The following is a 24,758-nucleotide window of genomic DNA, read 5'->3' as shown; positions in this document are numbered from 1 at the left end:
ACATTCTGAGTGTCAAGGGACAGTAGATAAAACCAGATTGTACCCTTAGAGTTCCATTTTAATTTTACAAATAGGAAGTAACAGAACTTAGAGACTGTTGAGGGCGGTCACGAGCACAAGTGACTCCAGGCCTGCAGTGGAGAAAAGCTGCACGATGGAGGGATGCTCAGAAGACGTTTGTGCTGCACAGAAACAGAAGAGGCCAGAGGCTGCGCTTTAGAACCCTGCGGAGGAAAGAGCTGTGCATGGTGATGAGGCGACAGGGCAGAGGATGAGCAAATTAGGAAGGGAAGACAGAGGCTTACTACGACAGTTAGCACAGAAATGTGTGTACAAGGTGAAAACAGCCTGAATCTAGCTGGTCTGGGTTTGCAAGCAGGCAGGTGCTGCAGTTTCCCACTGTATAATTACGATGCTTTAGTTCTGAGCCAGCTAAGAAGGCACGCCTAAGCTTACTGTTTTAGAAAACAGATCCGCTTAATTTTTCTTTTAACTTAACTACAGATATTGTCGGGCTACCCTGTCAGACCCCTCACCACCACCACCACCACCCCAAAAAAAGATTCTAATTAGAGACAGCAAAGGGAATGGAGCGCCCTTTTCACTTGAGCCATCTGAAAGGTTCAGGAAACTGAGCCCAGTGTGTGACTGCACATAGGACAGACCTTGGGAAGCAGTAGTTATTAAGGGTAGTGGACAGTGTGCTTCTCCATGGAATAGGTAAGTTGCCCTGCCCTCTAAGTGGGTTTCACAAAGAGCATCCAAGAGCCAGGTGTATACCTGTGCTGAGCATCAGCCTGGCCCTGGGAACATGTCAAACTAAACTGTCTGGAATAAACTTAACTTTGCTCTCTGTTCCTCACTACTTTGTACTGGTGAGTGGGACATCTGAGAACTGTTCAGCTAACTTTGGTCCTGAACCACTCCCGCTGTCTAGCTGATGAGCAACACCAAAGAAGGAAGGGATGAGTAAACCCAGCCCTGCTCTCTCCAGCATGGCCCTGGAATATAAGAGAGCGTGAGTGTATGCAGCTTGAATGAGGGTGCCTGCCAAAGTCAGAGGGAGCATCAGATCTCTGGAACTGAAGTTGAGGGCAGTTGGGAGCTGCTGGATGACCCAAGCTCGGCAAATGCACCGAGTGCACTTAACTGCCGGACTGTTTCTTCAGCCCCCCTTTATTTATTTTTTCATCATTACTATTTAGAGTTATTTTATGTATACAAGTTTGCCTACATTTACGTGTGCATCACGTGTGTGCTTGGCTGCTTGAGGGCAGAAGGCGGCCCATTTCCATTGAACTATAGTTATGGATGGTTGTGTGCCATGTGGCTGCTGAGAACTGAACCTGGGTCTCTGCAAGAGCAGCACGGTGCTCTTTACTCTATGTTCTTAGCTCTAGGCTCTCTCTATTGCTCTTCTTTCAGTAATTAAAAGATTTAAAATTTTCTACACAGATTCTGTATTTATTTTATTTCCACTCCGACTTTTACTATGCCCACCCCTCAAATTCATGGCTATTTCTTTATTACTTACACACACACACACACACACACACACACACACACACACACACACACACAAAAAAAAAAAAACTACTGAGTCCATTTAGTGTTGCTCATATGTAGATGTCTTTTGGGCTGATCACTTTGGATTAGATAATATGTTAGGGAGTGCGTCCTTGATGAAAACTGATACTCTCTTTCTCAGCAGCCATTGATTGCTTGTAGCTCTTCATCTAGAGGTGAGACTTTGCGGAATTTCCTCCATCTATATTGGCATGTCAACTGTTATTGTCATTGTGCAATCTGGGGAACCATATCTTTGGGATGTCCTGCTGCTTCCGTCGTGTCTAGAAGATGCTATCTAGTAGCAGGCATTTGGTCTGCAGGGAGTTGGCTAGGTTTACAGTACCAGCCATGAATTCCTTCCTATGGAGCAGGCCTTAAGTCTGAGTAGACAGCTGATATAAGTGCCACCATTGCACCATTGGGTACATCTTGATGGGTCAGTTGTGTGGTTCTGAGGCTTTATAGCTGGACAGCACTATTGGTTGCTTTTTTCCCTTGGCAGTATGTGTCGAGTCCTCAGGGAGGAAGTTCCATGTTAGTTCAAACTATATTCCCCCTATGTTCAATTGTGTGGTATCTTCAACAATGGGGTATTACCTACAAGTGCTGGGAGGTAACCAAGGGCAGAGATACATACATAGCAGAAACTGTTTCAGCTATTCACTGAGAAGTTAATGCATTATTTGCCCAAGAAATATACTAATGTTCTTTCTCTGCTTCCTTCTAGATTACATATCGGTTACGGCACCTTCTTCGTGCAAGGTGTGATGCTTCTCCTGTGACCAACAATACCATCCAGTTTCACTGTGATCCTAGTTTCTGGGCCCAAAATATTATCAACTTGGGTAGGCTACTATGTACATTTTCTTTTTCTTTTTTTTTTTTTTTTTTGGGGGGGGGGGGCGGGGGTTGTTTGGTTGGTTGGTTGGTTTTGGCTTTTTCGAGACAGGGTTTCTCTGTATAGCTTTGCACCTTTCCTGGAACTCACTCTGTAGCCCAGGCTGTCCTCGAACTCACAAAGATCCGCCTGCCTCTGCCTCCCAAGTGCTGGGATTAAAAGCGTGCACCACCACCGCCCAGCATATATACATTTTCTTTGTGTGACTATTTTGGTGTAGAGCTCTCATTGGTCATGACATGTTACTGAATATAACATCCCCATCCATTATCTTGCTTTACAGCCACACTTTTTCTAGTATGTCATTAATATATTCATATGGTAACACAGATGCGTGAATATATACATACTTGTTTTGAGATGATATGAAAATGCATTAGCTTATAGGGTATCTAAGTTAGGGATTTAGGAGTGCTCCTCCTCCCCATAGAATCCTGTTTGTATTTAGGGTTTATTTTTTGTTTTTTTTTTTTGTTTTTCTTTTTTTTTTATGTATATGGGAGTTTTGCCTGCATGTGTTTATGCACCATGTGCAGTGCCCATAGAGACCAGAAGAGGGCACCTGATCCCCCTGGAATTGGAATTACAGAAGGTTATGAGCAGTCATTTGAGTTCTGGCAATGTAAAAGCAGTCAGTGCTCTTAACTACTGAGCCATCTCTCCAGATCCCATAATCCAGTTTGTATTGTTACATCTATATCAGAATGTATTTCCTCTTGACTGTATGTGATATGGAGGCTTTGATGTTTAGGGTGAGGTTTTTTCTGTGTGGTGCTATAGATCATAGCTGTATACGTATTGTATCATTTAGAATGTTTTCTAAAGAAATAACTACTTCCTGTGCCTGCCATTGTGCCTAGGTGTTTGTATGTGCATCATTATATAGGTGCCTATGGAGTCCAGAACAGGGCATTTAATCCCTGGAGCTGAAGTTATAGGGTGGTTGTGACCTGCCTAATGTGGGTGCTGGAAACTGAACTTGAGTCTTCTGGAAGCAACAAGAGCTTTTAACCACTCAGCCACTTCTCTAGCCCCAAATTGCCCTGGTGGTGGTGGTGGTGGTGGTGGTGGTGGTGGTGGTGGTGGTGGTGGTGGTGGTGGTGGTGGTGAGTGGGTAGGGCACAGGTCTCACATAGTTCAGGTCAGTGTAAGCTAGCTGGTTGTGAGGTCAAGGTAGACTGTAGAATTCCAATGCACAGCCCACAGCCTACCCAGCACAAAATCATAAACTTATTATGAGATTTTTCTCCCAAAAGTTGTTTTTTAATAACTAATTTCTGACTTTGCAAGCACAAGCTTTATAGATGGCAGCACTGTGTCAAGGTTGGACAGCCGTAGAAGTTTAAAAGCATTATTCAAGCCTCTAGTGGCTCAGTTGCTTCATTTTATTTACTGATTGTTCTTTTTCTCCCTTTCCTCCCTTACCCTCTCATTTGTTTTGGCTTTTAGATCTTTTGTTTACCTAGTCAGGTTATAAATTGTGCGGCTGCACAGAAGGGGGCTGAGGGAGAGGGAGTGTGTAAGTAGTTGACAGATAACATACAGAGAAATACTCACTCTTAAATATTAGAGCTCATTAGTCAGAACAATCAGCACTTGGTAACATTAGGAAGCAGATGATCTGTACAAGCAGTGCAGTCAGAAGTTACCACTAGGCTCTCTTGTTGGTCTTTGAAACGATTGAAGATAGTCCTTTTGCTCTTGAGTTTCACCTCAGGGAAATGATACAAACAAAAGCTCCAAAGTTCCTTAGACATCGTTTCTCAACAAGCAGTATTTCCTTTGATGGCATCTTGAGTTCCTGGATTTGTATAGACTCTTCAGACATGGTGGTTCTCTCCCCCAAGACTAGATTCAGTGTGAGAAAGGGAACAGCAGCTGGAGAAGGAGTCGGTGCTCTCAACACATTGCACAGCGGGAAAGGAGAAGTAGACAAAAGACATCCAACAAAGGGAAAAGGGAGAGCAAGAGACTCGTGAGGCTAGCCGATAGCGACCCCTGCAGGCCATTTGAGACATAAACACAGCCATGTGCTCATTAAGAGAGCCAGTACCGTGACTCAAACCCTTTGAAATGCCTGTAGAAACACAAAATGTGGGCTGGGAAGATGGCTGTTCTTTAAAGTTTTACTATTTTTTAATGAATGAGTATTTTTTTCATGAAAAAATTTTATATGGTAAGTTCTTATAGAATATACATATAAAGCTCATTGGAATCCTCTACTTTTAATAGTTTAGAGGGGTCCTGTGTCCAAAATTCTTTGTCAATTGAAGTCCAACTCAGTAGCCATATAAAATGTGGTATTTCACCAATTAACAAAAATCATTATCTTGTTTTCTTTCTCTTTGATTAGGTTCTTTAGTAATCGAAGATAAAGAGAGCCAGCCACAAATTCCTAAGCAGAATCCTGTCATGGAACAGAGTTCCCAGCCACCAGGTGGTTTACCTTCCAACCAGTTATCCAAGTTTCCAACACAGATCAGCCTAGCTCAGTTACGACTCCAGCATATGCAGCAACAGGTAATGGCTCAGAGGCAACAGGTGCAACGGAGGCCAGCACCTGTGGGTTTACCAAACCCTAGGATGCAAGGGCCCATCCAGCAGCCTTCCATCTCTCATCAGGTAAATTTGGAAGCAGGCCTGTCCTAACGTAGATAACCATAGTGTGATTGTGTTCAGCAGCTTACAGTCTCCAACACCCCCCACACACACACTGCCCTTCATTTAGATATTAAAAATTGACTGCGTTAAAGGATCCTTGATCTAACACCTAGTTTTTAGATAACTCCAAACCTATTTAATGATTTATTTCCTTGCTATATCTATGTTCAATCTCCATGCATTGTCATCCAGTTATGACAAGGGATAAATGTTTATGTTCACAAGTAACTTACACCTATGATGGATGAAAAGCAATTGTGTACCTCTAAGTTTTATATGGATGCATGAATCTCTTTGGAATGAATCTCTTTGGAGATAGTATTTAGAAACCCATACTGCAGCGTGGCGGTGGTGGCGCATGCCTTTAATCCCAGCACTCAGGAGGCAGAGGCAGGTGAATCTCTGAGTTAGAGGCCAGCCTGGTCTCCAAAGCGAGTTCCAGGAAAGGCGCAAAGCTACACAGAGAACCCCCCCCCCAAAAAAAAAAAAAAAAAAAGAAAGGAAGAAAGAAAGAAAAAGAAACCCATACTGCATTCTAGAAACTAGGACAATGTACAATAGGCAATATACAAATCAGGCAGTTCATTAGAATCCTGTCATTTCAGCCTTTTAAATTTTTCTTGAAATCCATATACTATTCCTATTCTTACTAAATGTGTAATATTCTGTCATTTTTCAATCCTCTTTGACATGTGTATGCATTATATGATGAACAAGTGAGATATGTCCAGGTAACCACGCACATGTCATATGTGGAGGACAGGTTGACATCATCTTCCTTTATTGCTATCCACTTCACTTACTGAGGCATGGTCTCTTGCTTAGCCCAGGGAACTCTCTGATTTAGCTAGTCTAGTTAGCCAGCTTGCCGAGAGATCATCTGTCTCTGCCTTCTGGTTGCTGAGATTACCTGCTGGCCTGCATGCCCACCCCACTTTTTTGTGGGGGTTCTGGTGATCTGAACTACAGCCCACACATTTGCTCTGCAAGTGCCTAATTGACTGAGCCATCTCTCCAAGCCCTCCAATCCAGTTTAGTTCTATGTGCTTTTATTAAATAGTTTAACCAGTCCTGTTCAGGTTAGCTCTGGGCATACCTAGATGAATAAAGGCCTGGTAAAGAGTTCATCCATCTCTTTCTTAGGATTTACAATTTTTAAGTTAATTTTGTATTCTCCCTGTTTGGACAAGGGGTTTGTAATGATTTTGGTAAATGACCCAAATGAACTGGAGTTTTATAAAAGTCAATCTCATTGGACAGAATTACACCAAGAATTCTCATTACATTTAAGAACAAAGCTTAGTTCAAAATGTCTTGGCAACAAAAGCAAAAAGGAAATGAGGAAAATACAGATATGAATAACTGATCAAAGAAAACATTAGTTAATTAGGGGAGAAACTTTATTTGACTAGTAGTTTACTAACACTAGCGCATATATAATGTGGTTTTTAATGGAAAAAGTATCTAAATGGCATAGCCTTTTGAATAGCAGTTTAATACAACATTGAAATACCTTTCAAAGTATTCTTCAACCCTGATTGAGAGGTATAGACATACATGCTTTTGCTGTTGTTATTTGCTCATTTTGTGGTGCTGGGACACACCCCAGGCCCCTGTACACACTGAAGCTCATGTTCTGTCTCTAGTTTCTAACCAGGTAAGGGGTGAATCCATCCTCTTAATTAATTGCCTTTTTATTAAGAAGTAACCAAAGCAGTTACTAACCATGTGAAGGAAGTTGCCTGTGTGTGTGTGTGTGTGTGTGTGTGTGTGTGTGTGTGTGTGTGTATGCAATGACAAGCAGAAATAGCATCTAAGCCTTCAGCCTACTTTGCTCAGAAGTTGGCTTTTGATTTTCAGTCCATAGCATTTAGTGGTATAATTTATATAAAGTCTTTACTATAAAACTTAATTTTCTAACCTAGAAGTACTTCTTACATCTTTCCTTATGTATTATTTTTAATCTTCTATCCTTTTTCTTAACATCTATTTAAATCTGTTCTGTCAAATACCGTTTCCACTTTTTTCCCCCTGGCTATTAGTTTACTGTCTTCCTATATTTTTAGTTTCTTCATTTTCTACCAGCTTTTGTACATGTAACTTTGTACATGAACATGTAATTTTTGTACTGCCTGTCTAAAACAGGTTGTAGCTCTTTATGCTTCTGGTTATGTGGAGCATGCAAATCATAGTCTACATTTGCCCATGTGGACAGGTAGATTGAAAGCATTATGCTTGTAAAAAGTCAGTTACATGATAGTTCCATAATTCTTCCTCTGAAGATTAACCGTGTCACTTGCATTCTTAAAGCGTTGGTGACAGCAAATGTAGAAGAGTTCATTATGTGGCAGAATAAGCAGAGCAGACTTGATAGACTGTTGATTTAGTGCTATACATACAGTCTATGCTATTACACCCTATGACTCCATCTGCTCATTGGAGAACACTGACATCATCACTATACATAATGGATAGATAGCTATTGTTCTCACTGTGCCCATGCCTGCAATTTCACCATGCTCAGTTTTCTTTTCATCTTGTAAATCGTGAATGAATTATTTGAGCAAAATATCACTACTTTTGCTATTGATTTTAAGATCATATCTGCGCCAGGCGGTGGTGGCGCACGCCTTTAATCCCAGCACTTGGGAGGCAGAGGCAGGCGGATCTCTGTGAGTTCGAGGCCAGCCTGGGCTACCAAGTGAGTTCCAGGAAAAGGCCCAAAGCTACACAGAGAAACCCTGTCTCGGAGAAGAAAAAAACAAAACACACACACAAAAAAAAACAAAACAAAAAAAAAGATCATATCTGAGCTGGGTGGTAACGCACACCTTTAATCCCAGCACTCGGAAGGCAGAAGCAGGCAGATTTCTGTTGAGTTTGAAGCCAGCCTGGTCTACAGAGCAAGTTCCAGAACAACCAAGGTTTTGCAGAGAGGCCTTGTCTCTGAAACAACCCTCCTCCCCCCAAAAAATGGTATCTGCTTTTTTAAAATAGTCTTTTGGGTTTGTCAAACTATCTCATCAATTAACCCAACTGTAGCAGCTCAGGAAATGGGTAGAGTACTGCCCCTCCACCTTGCTCACATGCAAACTTCTTAATGGTGGCAGTGTTAGTTAGCCTTGAGTCCCAGTGCTCTGGCATCAAGGGCCATGGTTTTGGTTGAACTCTTGTGTTGAGCAGTTACTGAGAGGATGAGAGTAAGCTAACTGAAAAATGACTCTTCTCCATGAAAAACCTTGGAAAAGCTCTAATGTAATTCCTCACTATTTTCTGCTTGTTTTCTCATAGTATAAAACCCTCATGTCATAAGTTTTATAGGGAAATCAAAAAGAGTTGTTAGGGTTTTTGACTTATTCTCTATGCAGTTTTCCACTAATACTATTTCTGCTCTTCACCTGTGGAATTTCAGTTGGCCCAGAAACAGTATATGAGTTTTTCACTCATTCCGTAATATATTCTTAACTGAAGGAGAAACGGGGGAAGGAAGCAAGTGATTTAGAGTAGGAGAAGACATGCAAAAGAAGGAGAAACTGCCGGGGAGGGCAGAGCTACACTTGAAGCTGTCTGCCTTCACAGTGTCGCAGTTGAAGTGTTGCTCCATGAGCCTTGTAGGTGGTAAGGACTTACTTGCTTCTCTGTGAATGTGGGAAGAAGTAGTCCCTACTCTAAGAAGTTCTGATCATACAGATTTATGATATCTCAAAGAAGAAGCAATAAATTCCCAACTGTAAAGACAATTGAGCGATCAAAAGGGATTGGCATGAGAGCTTGGGGCAGGGTGGGGTGGGGGGTGGGGGGTGCTAAGACTGCTTACTTGGAGCAGTCAGTGGAGGAGACAAGCAGATGTGCTTCCTCCCCGCCTCCTCCACCAGGAGAGCTCCTTCCTTCCTTCCTTCCTTCCCTCCCGTGTCCTCGTCCTTCTGCTCACCCCAACCCTCCTTCCTTCCCTTCCCAGGTACTCCCCTTCCCCTTTAAGACTAGATCACTGCCATCCTCTCCCTTGCTTCTGGGGTCTTAGTGAGTCTTCTGTGGCAGAGCTGCTAGCCTTGGGAATTGTAGACAGGGAAGATCTGGGCCTCTTTAGGAGGCCGTTGTTACTGCAGCACTTTCATTTCTGTTTTCTAGCATCCGCCACCACGTTTAATAAACTTCCAGAACCACAGTCCTAAACCCAATGGACCAGTTCTCCCTCCTTATCCTCAACAGCTGAGATATCCACCAAACCAGAATGTTCCACGACAGATAATAAAACCCAACCCCCTGCAGATGGCTTTTTTGGCCCAACAGGCCATAAAACAGGTGTGTATTACCTTTCTGTGCAGTTGCTTCTGTGTTTCTGCTGTTTCTCTGTGCTTTAGAGCATAGAAACTTAGGATGAACAGTAAGTGGTGAAGGGTGCTTGCTGGCCTTTTTAAATAACTAGAAATTACCGAGTGTACTTAGAAACAGATGTGTGGGGACAGAGTTCCGAAACACATCTCAGTGCTTTATAATCAAGGAGTCCTTGCATTCTGTTTGTTTATATAATCAGGGTCTGATTTAACATCCCCAGGTTTTATTTAATAATATTTAAAAATTCATACCTGTTCTATTTCATCATTATAAGTAAAGGTTTAAATTGTTTCTTGGCATCAAATTCTATTTATTTTCCTAGTTTATGACCTTGCCAAGTACATTATTTTTAGATCTCACTCCAACTGTAAAAATGAGTACCTTGCAGAGTTATGCTGAGAGTTATTCTAAAGTATGTAAAAATACCTGGCACCTTTCAAGCATTCAACTTCTCTTCTTCTCCATTTATTAGATTTTAATGGATAGATTATTGCATTCTGTCAGTGATGTACCAAGGAACCGATGCTGAATTCAAGAGTGACAGAGCCAGGGGCTTAATGCTATTCTCCACTATTGGAATGGCCCAGCATACAGACTTCAAAGCAGGGACAGAGAAGCATACAGGGTATTTCTCATCACTATCACCAGCTGTGCTCATGAGACAGAAGGTCTCAAGGCCAAATCGGGGCTGTTGCTAAGCTGCCTCTCTAAGGGGATGGAAACATGTTGCCCTTGGCATTTCTGGGGCAGGTAGAAGCACTCCTGCCAGGGGAATAAACGAAGTTCTGTGGAAACAGGCTAGTGTTGAAAAGGCTATTTATTGTCTTAATGCTTCAGCAGATACTTTTAATTTTTTTCTTGACTATTTTCTGAACAAAAATCTAAACATAAATGAATAAAAGGGCAAATAAACCAGGAGAAATATTGTGAGAAATATGGCTATTTTTTTAAGCTTTGTAAAATCAGATTTACAAATGTTATGTACTTTTTGTGTGACTGTCAAAGATGTGGGGTAGGGCAATGCTCTTAACATAATTACTGCCTGAGGTCAGGAGACAGACTGTAGGAGTCTATTCTGTCCTTCTGCCTTGTGGATTCCAGGGATCAGGTCGGCAGGCTTGGCAACAAGTACTTTTGTGTACTGAACCACTGGCCCCAGAAATTAGTTTTAATGCATAAATTCACCAAATTATAACATGCTCATAGAATAGGTACATTTTTTGGCTAGTAAGAAGCTATCATGTTACAGAATTTTTGTGGGATTCTGTCTCATTTCTGTGTGTATTTTATCTTATAGATAAGGGAAAAATGTAGAAAGGTACCCATCAACTGTGATTCATCATTATTTGAAGGGGAGGAGGAAAAGGTATATAGGGTGAGATAAAATTGTTGCGTGTATAGAGCTGCAGATGACATTCACACTCAACTTCATATATCTCGAACTCATGGAGATCCATCTAACTCTGCCTCCAATGCTAGGATTAAAGGCGTGTGCCACCACCTCCCAGCTCTATACTAGTTTTAACAGTTATGTGTATAAGTAAGATTTTTCCAAAACATGATGTTTCAGCACATCACTCTACAGTGTCATCCATGTATAAATGATAATGTGTTTGGGCACTTTTTCTGCTGAATAATCTTGGGATACCATTCAGTCTGCCCCTCCCCCAGTATTTTATTCTGAGATTTTTTTTTCATATTGTTTTTCAAATATGCCAAATTCAGTATTTTATTCAATACAGGGAACATTTTGTTCCCTTTGCCGTAGTACATATTAACAGTATGCCTTTTTGTCTAACCATCATCTATACCTTATTTTGTGTAGGTTTTCAAGTAACCAAACAGCATGACTCAATTTTGTGTCATTCAGCATGCCTAGCATTATCTTTGTTTGTGTTTATCTTAGCTTCTAATGTGAGTATGAAGGCTTTCCTCAGTAAGGCTTAACTACCCGTTCATATGTGAAAAAGAGGAGTTCATATGTAAGAAAGAGGAGTCTAAAACCCTGAAAGCCCTCATTTGTGGTAATTATTTTTAGGCATTTCATGTAAGGACAAAAGAAAATATGTTTATAATTCTCCAGATTTATTTTGAAGTTGCTTTTTGTATGCTTTTATTCCTTGTTCATTTTGTATATATATTTTAAAAGGATTGTGGGGGTGGTTTTTCTGGTATATGCTGACTCTTCTCTCCCAGGGGGGGAAAAAAGCTTATTTTTTTTATCTGATTGACATGTGTGTGTACACACATAATATGCATCTTCTCTCCCTTGTTCTTTCCATTCAAATAACATTTGAGCTAACATAGCAGACTGTCTTCTGTCTTCCATACCTGAGTGAGTGGTTACATTCATGGTTTTTCTTCTCATCTTGGTACTCCAGTGGCAGATCAGCAGTGGACAGGCTCCGCCCACAACTGCCAGCAGCTCTTCCTCCACTCCTTCCAGTCCCACAATCACAAGTGCAGCAGGATACGATGGAAAAGCTTATAATTCACCCATGATTGATCTGAGCGCGCCAGTGGGAGGGTCTTACAACCTTCCATCTCTTCCAGATGTAAGTTTATAGAAGAAAATCTGTACTAATAACTTCCTTTGAAAAGTGTCAATAAATCTAGATTTAATTTAAGATTTATTGGTTTCTCAGGTATTTCTTAAAGGTTAGTTTTATTCTTTAGAAATAAAATGTGTAAAATTAGAAGTTCTAACACTTGGACATACAGAAGAATGTTTTTCCAGACTCTGACATTAAAGATGTTTGTAGATGATTCATCATAGAATCAAGGCTGGGAAAGGAGGGAGTAGGGTTAAAGAATAGTTGGTATGTTTCCGACTAGAATGTGGCGAATAAGAGTTGAGTGAATTCTGGAAATGTAAGGTCCAGGAATAGGCAATGATTCCCTTTGTAGCCGAACAGCAGACGTCTACTTGAGCATATTGCCGCAGAGAGTGAACCCTGGGTCCTTGCATGTTTAAATTAAGTAATGAATCAAACCTTAGGGTCTTTAACTTTGACAAGTGACTTTTTAAAATCTTTCTAAAGGCAGAAAATACAGTGTCCTGCTGCTGCTTCTCCATACCTTCATCATTTGTTTTCCCTTTTATTTTTTAAAATTTTATTTGTTGATGTGTATGAGTGTTTTTGCCTACATGTATGTCTATGCATCACAAGAGTGCTTGATGCCTTTGGAGGCCAAAAAAGGGGGTCAGGACCCTTGAAACTGGAGTTACAGACAGTTGTGAGCTGCCGTGTAGGTCCTGGGAAAAGAACCCCGTCCTCTAGAAAAGCAATCAGTGAATGCTTTTAACCCTGAACTATCCCTTCATCCCTGTATTCCCTGTTTTCAAAGTTAGGTAATCTCAATGTCATGATGTACCTACAACCAAACATGAAACATTTACATTTGTGAAGTATTTTATACATTTTTGTTGAAAGGAATAATCTGTACGATTATGAAAGAACTTTTAATTTTTCTTTGATTTGATTTTTTTAATGCAAGTTGAGATCAGTTATTACTTCCTAATGATTTGCATTATTAATCTCACAAGTCATTTCAGTTTTTATAATGCATATATTCTAAATAAGTAGAGTTTACTTTTTATGTATATATCAGATGTACGAAAACTTTGTCTAAATTTTAGGTTTTATCTTGCTTTTAGGATTATTCCACAATATAAATTTTTTTCATTACATTAAGAAACTAAATCCTTTATGCACCATTTGAAAATTAGTGACTAAAGTGGTACCTAAGAATATTACGGTACAAATGACCTTGTCTGCTTCCAATCCCTCAGCTCCCACCACCATAAAAGAGAGAGTTTATAGAAAATGAAATCTTTCTTCCTTCCTTTCTGCTGTATTATTTCATTATGCACAGTCTATGCCCCGGCCATAGGACACAGCTCTCTTAGGGAACCCGAATTGAGAAAGGGTAGAAATACATGAAGGAATTGTGTATGTTCTTAGGAAACGTGGGTGTATTTAGGCATGACAGAGTATTTGTGTTTGAAGCATGACACTCTAATTCAGTGTGTGTGTGTGTGTGTGTGTGTGTGTGTGTGTGTGTGTGTGTGTGTGTGTGGTGTGTATACACATGCACTATGTGGTGCATGTGTCCTCAGTATATTTACTGTGGGTAGAATGTAAAGAATAAACTTTGATTTTAACTTGTTGATGGGGGAAATCGTCTAGCAGAACTTCACAGTTTGTGTCTGACTTGATAGTACTTAGAACCAAAAGGAAAAAGGAAAGAAAAGGCTGGATTGGTGGTGCACGCCTTTGTTCCAGTATTTGGGAAGTAGAGACAAGCAGATCTATGTGAGTTCAAGGCCAGCCTGATTTACAAAGCAAGTTCCAGGACAGTCAGGGCTAGACAGAGAAACCCTGTCTCAAAGATAAAATTTAAGATTGAAGTTTTCTTGTAAATTTAAAGTGGTTTTTAGTTTGCAAAGATAATTTGTTCTGAAATAATTTATTCTCTTGGAAGATTGATTGTTCAAGTACTATCATGTTGGACAATATTGCAAGGAAAGATACAAGTGTAGATCATGGCCAGCCAAGACCTCCATCAAACAGAACAGTGCAGTCACCAAATTCATCAGTGCCGTCTCCAGGCCTTGCAGGTAAAGCCACCTTTTGGATTTGTAAATGTTTGCTAGTCTTTACTCATATTTTTACTCATAATGATTAAAAATTCTTCTCTGCCTCATTTTTGGTTGTGGGCGGGAGGTTCTGCCTAGCTTTTAAAATGATAATGATAACTGTATCTTGAGGCTTCCTTTTCTCTATATTTTATGTGTGTATGTATTTCCTCCTGTATGCCATAGTGCGCATGTGGAAGTCAGAGGACAACTTGGAGTTGATTTTCACCTTCCACTAAGTGGGGCTTCAAACTCAGATTGTCAGGCTTGGTGACAAGTGGTTTGACCTACTGAGCCCACCTGGCCATCCTGAGTTTTTATACCATGTAAAATTAGTACTCTTCACAAAGAAAAACACAAAGGTTAAACTTTTGTACTTCTTCAGTTTCAGCAAAATTTATTGGCATTATAGGAACCAATGAGCAAATTTTTATCATACCCTCATTAATAAATATAGTTGCCTATATTTATTAGGTCTGTATATTGATGTGGTCTCTTCTAAAATGTAATTTCTCTAGAGTCAAATTTTATTAATAAAATACACAAGAAGAGAGCAGTCTTTGGTGGTTTGTTTTTTCATTGTTGTTTAGTTGTGTTTATAATGGCTTAATATAAGGAGGTTGAGAGATGCCTCAGTGGTTAAGAGCACTTCCTGTTCCTGCAGCATACCAGCTTTTCCAGCACCCACATAGTGGCTTACAACTGCCTTTATACTGTAACTTCAGTGCTGGCCTCCTCGAGCGTTGTATGCATGTGGTACACTTATGTACATGCACACAGAGCACGCAATTCACATAAAAGTAAATGTTTTAAAAAATAATATTTTATAACCCAGGCGGTGGTGGCGCACACCTTTAATCCCAGCACTTGGGAGGCAGAGGCAGGTGAATCTCTGTGAGTTCAAGGCCAGTCTTGTCTACAGAGTGAGTTCCAGGACAGCCAAGATTACACAAAGAAACTCTGTCTCAAAAAACATAATAATAATAGTAATAATAATAATAATAATAATAATAATAAATATTTTATATACTACTTGTTTCCTCCAAGAAACACTCCAGATATTACTCCTGGAAACTTGACATAGCAGGTATCTCCTGTGTGACTTCCTGAGGAGACATGAACAGAAACATCCAGATAATGTGCTGGTGACAAGCCAGAGAAAGAATTGCACTCAAGTCTAGCCTGGTGACCCAGTGAGCTCACCACCCCCTGCCCAGGGTGGTTGATAGCTCGCAAAGCTGGCTCCTGGAGCCATCTGCATAGTTGGCCCTCCACCAAAGAATCTCCTTTGCCCCAGCACTTGCCTATGTAAATGTCCTAACTTTCTGAGCCTTAACTTCTTGAGCATCCTGAATTTTGAAAAGTTTCCTTAGCCTCGTATTTGTCCGCATCTTCCTGAGTCTTAGGAGCCTCCCTTTTCCCTGGAGGAGAGACTGTTTCAGTTCTGAGGAAGTTAGCCGTACAACAGCATCATCTATGTGGAATAATGGAAAGGAGTGAACTTAATTTTTCTGCAGTGTGACCAAAAAATAAAGTGGTTACAAAATTTAAGTGGAGATTCTTATTTTAAACATGAATTTACAACCAAATAAATGACAAGTACATCTGAATAAATTAGGATGTACTTGGTGCTGTTGAAAGACACAGAAACAGGTATTTCCTACACAGTAAAGGCATCCAACAAAACAGACTAAACAAAAATGTTTCCTCTTTCCAGTCATCATAAGAAGAGTCAAAACAGGATTTGGTTTCTTACTACTGAATTAGCCAAGATTTGAACTGTGACAATACCATTGATGGAAATGTCATCAGATACCTTCATAGGTACTGATAGTAGTGTAACTTGACAAATAATTTCTGAAGGCATTATGGCAATTATCCTAAGACTAACATTTATCTACTATGGACTGCCAGACCCTGGACAGATTACCATATAACCTATACTGCCTCCAGAGTATAGATTTTACTTAATATTATTACCCTTACTTACATGTGTCTGTACACATGTATATAAGTGTCACAGCATGCACATGGAGGTCAGAAGACAGCTTATAGGAATCTATTCTCTTTTTCCACCATGTGTGGGTCCTGGGGATCTAGATTAGGTCATTAGACTTGGCAGCAAGTCATTCCATCTCCTGAGCCATCTCAGCAGCCTGAGCATAGACCCTTTGTTATGACAGCAGTTCAGAACCTCTTTTTCTTTTTTTTTTTTTTCCAGTTGCTTCACATCAGAATCTAACTTTCACTTCTCCCACTAATTGTTCTCATTTGGCTCCAGGGATTGAGCTCAGGTTGTCAGGGTTGCTGACCAGTACCTTAAACCTCTAAGCCATTCTGCCACCCCCTGACCACCTTATACATTCATCTTTTGTCTTCTGTAGTTCTCACTGGCACTGTAATCCTCTACTCTGCTGCAGGATAGACTTGATGAAGAGGTTTTACTAGTACTTCAGGTTGAGAGTGTGGAGATGGCCAGTGATGCTCAGACCTTCTGCTGCCCAGAAGGCAGTAGTAGTACCATGACTATAAACTTTTGGTGTAACAAAATATTAAAGATATGCTTATTGTTTCATAGAATTTTATTGGATGTTCCTGGTTTGGGTATAATTTAAGTAAACACACTCAACAAACCTGAACACATAATTGTTAATTCACTTATGTCTATTTCCTCCTCCTCAGGACCTGTTACTATGACTAGTGTCCATCCCCCAATACGTTCACCTAGTGCCTCCAGTGTCGGGAGCCGAGGAAGGTAAATAGATTTAACCATATTTACTGGTATAGTCTTTCCTCAGTATCCACAGAGAATTGGTTCCAGGACCCATCTCAGTATACTAAAGCCTGCAGATGCTCAAGTCTTTTACGTGGTACAGAATTTGTATGACTTACACATGCATACGTTTGTATATGCTTTAAATCATCTCTTAGTTACTGATAGTGCCTAATACAATGTGATTGTCTTGTAAAACTTGTTATATTACATTGTCTAGAAAATAACGACACCCCACCCCCACCCCTCAAAGAGTCTGTACATGTTCAGTTACAGGCCCATTCCCTCCCATCCTGTGAAGGAAGGCCATGGACATGAAGAGCCAACTAACTGCATAAATAGCTTGCAGTTGTCCGTGTTTTGATACTTGGTGCATCTTTTTTACTGTTGATTTTTAACTAATATTTTAATACAATAGAGTGGTTAAACTAGTACAACTTTAATCTTTAAAGATAGGAAGTATTTGTCTAAATGCTAAAAATAAGATAGTATTTGACATGCTAGCAAAGACAGAAGTAATTATAGTAATATGTAGATAAATTTAGGAAATAGCAATATTTTCCTTATTGGTTTTTTTTGTTGTTGTTGTTGTTGCTGCTGCTGCTGTTTTGTTTTGAGACAGGCTATCACATGGTCAGGAACTCACTAATAGATGGGGCTGGCCTCTTAACTTCTGACAATGCCCATGCCTCTGTCTCTGAGTGAAGAAGCAATCTTTCCTTCATTGTTCTTTGACTGTTAGAATGATTAAACATTGGTTCTGATTTAAAAGAAATTATTTACAATTAAGTTCCTTCTTTAAGTTGATATTTAATTCTGCCCTCATTGTGTTTGAAGTTACTTCTAGAGGTAAACCCTGTTGTTTGGTTTTTGGTTTTTGGGTTTTTTTTAATCATCTGAAAGCAGCATTCTCTAGGAGGAAGTTGGCCTATAGTCACATAAGAACAGACTGGCTAGTGGTCCAGCTACTCCCTTTAAAGAGCAACCACCAACAAATGATATTCTAGTGTCTTAACACAACCTGCCTGAAGTTCTTGTTGTCCCTAGAGTTCTTGTGACTAGAAGGCCTGGAGTTCTTGTTGTCCCTAGAGTTCTTGTGACTAGACAGGGAATTGGGAAAGAGTAAAACGATGTTAGTTCTAAGACCCCAGATCTAGCTGAGCAGTTGGAGAGCCTAAGAATACTTAAATTAGGTTTTACTTATCTTTTCAGATACATGATAAATCTATTTGAAAGCTTAGTCTGTAGGCCTTTCTGGTATCAAGGAAATTGGTGTTAATACCACAATTGTATTTTAACATCATTCACTGCTGATATAAAATGTGGTTATTCTTGTGAAGTTACATTATTCCAGGATGTTCTTCAGTTTACTACTTTTTAGGTTGTCTAATTTTGTATCCCCCTCTTCCTTTCTCCCTCACAGCTCTGGCTCTTCCAGCAAACCAGCAGGAGCTGATTCTACACACAAAGTCCCAGTAGTCATGTTGGAGCCAATCCGAATAAAACAAGAAAACAGTGGACCACCTGAAAATTATGATTTTCCTGTTGTTATAGTAAAACAAGAATCGGATGAAGAATCTAGAACTCAAAATGTAATTACATCAGTGCTTACAGTACTCTTCCCATTTAAGAGGCAAGGAAAGGATAGTCCTGATACAACACCCACCAAGTAGACTATAGTATGAGAACAGAAGCTCCACGGGCATCTGTGGAGGGGAAAACCCTATGGACAGTAGTCAAAGGATCTTACAGCCCCATGGAGACTGGCATTAGTGATGGGTACCAAGAGAATTCAGCAAACTGCAAGAGGTTTACTGTAATAATGGAGATAAACTAGGCACAGTAGTGTGTGCTTCCGATTCCAGCTACTCAGAGGCTGGGGCAGAATTCCCACATTACATTTAGAAAAAGAAGAGGAAGGAGAAAGGAAAGACAAGACAGTAGAACAAGCTCAATTTTCCAACTTAGATTGATTGATTGATTTTGTTTATATGAATGTCTTGCCTGCCTGTGTGTCCACCACATGTGTGTCTGATGTTTGTACAGGTCTGTACAGGGTGTGGGACTGGAGTTACAGGTGATTGTGAGTGAGCCACCATGTACGTAGTGGGAACTGAACCCTAGTTCTCTACTGAGCTAGCTCTCTAGACATGAAACTAAAAATATTTTAAATTACATTTTATTTTTAATGTGTGTGGGCGCCGGGGGGTGGGTGGGGGTGGGGTGTCAGAGGGCATGTGGAAGTCAAGACAACTTGCTGAACTAGAGTCTCTCCTACTCGGGAAGTTCCAAGGAGTGAACTCGGGTTTTCTGATAACCTTTTCCCACTAAGCCAACTTGTTGTCCTGGAAGAAATTAAATTTGGAAATAACTACCTCCAAAGAATGTCTATGTTTAATTATATCCACATTTGTTACTTTCAAATTTCAGAAACAAAATTTAAAGGAGATATTTTAAATAAAAGCTTATGGTTTTGATTAGGAATTTTCACCATCCTAGGGTCAAACACAAAATTTAGTTTCATTCTGGCAGAATAATATTTGTGTCTGTATTAGTTACACTTTCTATTGCTGTGATGAAATACCGTGACCAAAAGCAGCTCGGGGAGGAAAGAGTTTATTTAGTTTATTCTCCCACTTCGAAGTTCGTCAAAGGATGGCAGGACAGGAACTCAAAACGGGTCAGGAATCTGGAGGAAGGAGCTGGTGCACAGGCCATGGAGGGTGCTGCTTACCGGCTTGTTGAGCCTGCTTTCTAATAGAACCTAGGACCACCAGCCCAGGGATGGCACCACCCACAATGGGCTGGACCCTCCCCCATCAATTACTATTAGGAAAATGCCCTACAGGCTAGCCTGCAACCCGATCTTATGGAGGCATTTTCTAAATTGAGGGTCCCTCCTATCAGATGACTTCAGCTTGTCAAGTTGACCCATAAAACCAGCCAGCACAGTGTCTGAAATGTAATTTGAATTAGTAGCTTCAGTAAACCATCTTTAAAGTTCATGTGATTGACTTCCACACTGCCCACTTTGTCTTTAAAAAAGATTACTTTCAAAACATGCATGCATATATAAATAATGTTCTCTCTTTGGTTGCAGACTAACTATCCAAGAAGTATACTTACTTCCCTCCTCTTAAACAGTAATCAGAGCTCTGCTTCTGAGGAAGCTATGTTAAGATCTGATGCTCCTGATAGCACAGGAGATCAACCTGGACTTCATCAGGAAAATTCCTCAAATGGAAAGCCTGAGTGCCTGGATGCCTCCCAGAAGTCCCCTGTGCATGTCGGGGAGACAAGGAAGGAGGATGACCCCAATGAAGACTGGTGTGCAGTTTGTCAAAATGGAGGGGAACTCCTTTGCTGTGAAAAGTGTCCTAAAGTATTCCACCTCACTTGTCACGTGCCCACATTGACAAATTTCCCGAGGTAAAACTACTCTCTCTGAAGTATAAAGCGTGTTGTTAGGAGTGTGGCATAGTGCTAGAGCTTCTTGGCTAGCATACACATGGCCCAGAGTGCTGTCCCCCACTGCTGCAGGGAAATAGAAAAAGTCACAGCACTTTAGAGGAAAATGGATGTAATTGGAAGCAATGACATGGGAGTGGAAGGAGAGAGTAAAGGGAGAGGGGGAGAAGAGGGTAAGGTGGGAGGAAGAGCTTTTTAAATGTAACAGTCGTTACAAGTATTTGACAATTGTTAATAACACAAAACCTTTATAAAGATTGAATTCCATTTGGCACAAATGCATACTTGAAAGTCTCTAACTCTGATCTACAGTTCGCTGCCTCCTAGTGTTTGTGCTTCTCGGAAAGCTCATCTGTTGTGATAAATAATGGGCCCTAGCTGGCCTTGGTGGCATGGAGGAGATAGAGAGGGGAGGATCAGAAGTGTGACTTTAATACTACCAACTTCTTAGACCTTTGCATCAAATTTCTGCCATTTCTTCTCCATACTGCTTTGTACCTAGTAGTAAGTGATAAATAGGCAAAGAATAAAACCCATGCCAAAGAAACATGTCATAGATGGCCTGCAGGTCTGCAGGTGGTGGGAAGGGTGGGAAAGAGAGACCTGATATACTCAGAACTCAAAGGTATGTTTTCCCAACAGTGGAGAATGGATTTGTACTTTCTGCCGAGACTTATCTAAGCCAGAAGTTGAATATGATTGTGATACTCCCAGTCACAACTCAGAAAAAAGGAAAACCGAAGGCCTTACTAAATTAACACCAATAGATAAAAGGGTAAGTTTTTGAACATTTCCACACTTGGGTATTAATTAGTATTTTTGTTGCATGTGTTGATTTTTATACTGAATTCTTTGTCCTTTAAATCTTTCCTTTTCCCCCTTTCCTTCTACACGCAGAAGAATACAAATTTTAAATAATCAATAGTGTGTGTGTGTGTGTCTGTCTGTCTGTCTGTCTGTCTGTGGGATCTAACTCATGCCTCTACACATGGAGGCCAGAGGTTGACCTAACATATCTTTTTTGCTTTCCACTTTTTTTTTTTTGTTTTTTCGAGACAGGGTTTCTCTGTGTAGTTTTGGTGCATGTCCTGGATCTCAATCTGTAGACCAGGCTGGCCTTGAACTCACAGAGATCTGCCTGGCTCTGCCTCCCATCTTATTTTTGAGACAAGGCCTGTCTCTGAACTTGAAGTTCCCAGGGCTAAGCTGTCACTTCTTTCCTCCTCCTCTCTCACACTAGAGTTACAGCTGGATGCCATCAGGCCTGATTTTTTTACTTAGGTGCTAGGGATCCAAATCTGGGTCCTTGTGCTTACATAGAACTGTAGCTTCTTAATTAAACACAAGAAAACTTAATTAGGTAATTTAAAATACTATACTTGAACAGAATGAACTGTATGTCCTTCGTAGATAGAGCTGGGCTTTGATTTGGGAGGGGTAGTGCTAGAAGACAGCCTCAGGTGAATTTATTCTTTAAACATAATCATTGCTCTGGAGTTTAGGGATCAGGGGAGGCTGCCTGGGCGGTGAGCCCTAAGGTGCCACCCTTCTCCACATCTGTACTGCTGGGATTTTAAGGATGCAGCAGCGCATCCAGCTTTCTTACACTCCATCTTGGAACTCAGTCCAGGCACTCCTCACTCTGCTGACTGCCCACCTAAAGCTTGGCTTTTTTCTTTTCTTTTTTTTTTTAACGTGAGGACACACTCTGTAGGTCAGGCGAAACTAGAACTGTCTGTGTGGCATATGCTAGCCTTGAGTTCACAACTTTGCAAGTACCTGTGATTACAGGTCACCATGCCCAGCTTTGGTTTTGATTTTTGTTTTTGTTTGTTTTTAATTTGAGACAGGGTGTCACCGTTAGTAGAGTCTGTCATCAGATGGTGATCCTCCTGCCTCAGCTTCCCATCCCTGGGTTTATAGGAATGAGATATAATGCCTAGCTTTAGTCTAAGCTTTTAAATTTTGCCTACTTCAATTTTTGTCCTGTTTTATTTTTTATCACTAATTGATTTTGTTTCTCAGACTCTTTTGAAAATTGACAGCATTTTATAAAAGAATAAGTCATGCAGTGGTATCACACACCTTTGATCCCAGCACTCAGGAGACAGAGGCAGGTGGATCTCTGTGAGTTCCAGGACATCTTGGGCTACACAGAGAAGCTATCTCAACCTCCCCATCCTCCCCCCACCCCCCCCAAAAAAGAAACAATCTGAGAATTGGCGTGTAATACAGGGAACCTGCTCTTGTTGCCAGTACTGTAGATGTTCACTGGGCACTGCATTGCTTCCTCCAGTGACTGTTGATTCACACAGCTGGAGTAGAATGATGGAGGGAGGCAGTTTCGTCTTGAGGAACTCGAAATGTGTGTTTTCTAGTGAGATTGGTTTATTGACCTAATTACAGGAACTCGATCCATATTTCCTAAGTTGTTAGTTAATGGAATACAAAAGTCAAAGATTGAGAGTCTGTGTCTGTCTTCCTTCCTTCCTTCTTTCCCTCCTTTCTTTCTTTTTTGTTTAGGTTTTTGGTTTTTCTAGACAGGGTTTCTGTGTAGCCCTGACTGTCCTGGTAATCGGTCTGTAGACCAAGCTGGCCTTGAACTCAAAGAGATCTACCTGCCTCCTGAGTGCTGGGATTAAAGGTGTGCGCCAGCACTGCCTGGCTAGATTCAATGTTTCTTATGTATTCCTCAGGCTTTAATTTTTATTCTGAGGCCTGTGAATTGTTTTAGGAAATAAGCTATGATTTCATTGTTTTATTATTTGTGTTTTTCACTAGAAATGTGAACGTCTGCTTCTGTTTCTTTACTGCCATGAAATGAGCCTGGCTTTCCAAGACCCTGTTCCTCTAACTGTAAGTATTAGTGTCATTTGTACTTGTTTACATGGTCGGATAATTTTTTTTAATTTGATTTCTGAGAACCTGATTTCTTTATCATTTCAATAATTTCTTGTATCTAATACAATTTTTTTTTTTTTTTTTTGTGGGTGGTCCTGTGAGGGAGTATGTGCAGGTATTGGGCGGGGTGGGGCAGAGATCAACCTTAAATGTGGTTTTATGAGACAGGATCTCTCTGTGGGATTTAGGACTCATGTATTAGTCCAGGCTGGCTCTCCAGTAATCCACAGGAATCTTCCTGTCTCTGCTTCCTTAGGACTAGCTTTCTAAGTGTGTGCTGTCATGCCTGGGGTTTTACATGGGTGCTTGTGGTCAGATCATGTCCTCAGGGTGCATAGTAAGCACTTGGCTGACTAAGCGTTCTCCCCAGACTCCTAATCCAGATCTTACACACACACACACACACACACACACACACACACACACTGCTATCGTCTTAAGTACAAGCTAATTTTTGTTTTGTATTGGTTTTGGTTTTTCGAGACAGGGTTTCTTTGTGTAGCTTTGCACCTTTCCTAGAACTCACTCTGTAGACCAGGCTGTCCTCGAACTCACAGAGATTCTCTAGGCTCTGCCTCCCGAGTGCTGGGATTAAAGGCATGCGCCACCACCGCCTGGCTTTTTTTTTTTTTTTAATTCATTTTTTTTTAGTTGTCATAATGAAACCAAGTATTTTATATGCTGTTTTCAAACATAGACATCATTTAGTTTGCTCATTTTCTCACCTTCACACACACACCCTCACTATCCTCGTAGATCATCTTCTCCCATGATTCCCTTCCTCTCCCCAAGCCTTCTGTTTCCTTGTAGTACATGTGTGTACTGCATTTATGTATGTGGGGGTTGGGGGTGCGGTGTTAAATCTAAATTCCACATAAGACAGGACAACATTTGTCTCTTGTTTTCCCACTGCCCTGTCTTGTCTCCTCTCTGCCACTTTAAGGCTCTTCCTCCTCCACATCGTCCACTCACATGCCGTATGTAGTATCTCTTTCTCTCTCATTGAGTTCACTTGACATGGTGATACCAAGTTTTACTCATCGTCCTACAAGTGACGTGATTTCACTAGACAGATGAATGTTAATGGCAGTTGGCTGGTACTTTGTTTCTTGGATAACCTTCTCTTCCCACCCAGATTATTGCAAATATGGAATAACTTTGGTACCTTTACAGTATCAGAAAGGATCCCATACCTAAACTATGTTCTCTTTCTGTGGCACCTGCAGCTCTCTCTGAAACTGAATAAATGGGCTTGTAGTTGGTTGGGTTTTCTAAGACTGGATCTCCTGTTTCTCAGGTTGGCCTCAAACAGTGTAGAGGGGGAATGACCTTGAATTTCCTGACCCTCCCACCTCCACCTCCCAATTACATGTCTATTTGTGGTTTGTTGGGTTTTAAAAAATTAATGCAAACTAGAAAGAAGAAAATTCATAAATAATTTGACTTGGGATAGTCAATTTCATGTTAGAAAATACTGCAGTTAAGCCCATTATTTTGTACAGCGAATATGTATC

General features: G+C 40.6%; 1 protein-coding gene across 2 annotated transcripts in view; it reads left to right on the top strand.

Moving 5' to 3' along the window:
• Nucleotides 1–24,758, top strand: part of Trim24 (tripartite motif containing 24) — a 104,235-nt gene that overhangs the window by 75,839 nt on the left and 3,638 nt on the right. Inside the window, exons 8-17 of one of the 2 annotated variants that reach the window (XM_076566511.1) lie at nucleotides 2,297–2,414; nucleotides 4,821–5,089; nucleotides 9,257–9,430; nucleotides 11,845–12,018; nucleotides 13,949–14,084; nucleotides 16,785–16,857; nucleotides 18,299–18,467; nucleotides 19,976–20,304; nucleotides 20,986–21,118; nucleotides 23,125–23,199. In XM_076566511.1, coding sequence (XP_076422626.1) covers nucleotides 2,297–2,414; nucleotides 4,821–5,089; nucleotides 9,257–9,430; nucleotides 11,845–12,018; nucleotides 13,949–14,084; nucleotides 16,785–16,857; nucleotides 18,299–18,467; nucleotides 19,976–20,304; nucleotides 20,986–21,118; nucleotides 23,125–23,199 — 1,650 coding nt within the window. The remainder of the gene's footprint in view (nucleotides 1–2,296; nucleotides 2,415–4,820; nucleotides 5,090–9,256; nucleotides 9,431–11,844; nucleotides 12,019–13,948; nucleotides 14,085–16,784; nucleotides 16,858–18,298; nucleotides 18,468–19,975; nucleotides 20,305–20,985; nucleotides 21,119–23,124; nucleotides 23,200–24,758) is intronic. The other variant, XM_042274546.2, reaches the window with a different exon arrangement.

Source organism: Peromyscus maniculatus, chromosome 3 (genome assembly GCF_049852395.1).
Source record: "Peromyscus maniculatus bairdii isolate BWxNUB_F1_BW_parent chromosome 3, HU_Pman_BW_mat_3.1, whole genome shotgun sequence".
Taxonomy (NCBI): Eukaryota; Metazoa; Chordata; class Mammalia; order Rodentia; family Cricetidae; genus Peromyscus; species Peromyscus maniculatus.
The sequence above is the reverse complement of the archived record's forward strand: the minus strand, read 5'-3'. Positions and strand labels throughout refer to the sequence as shown.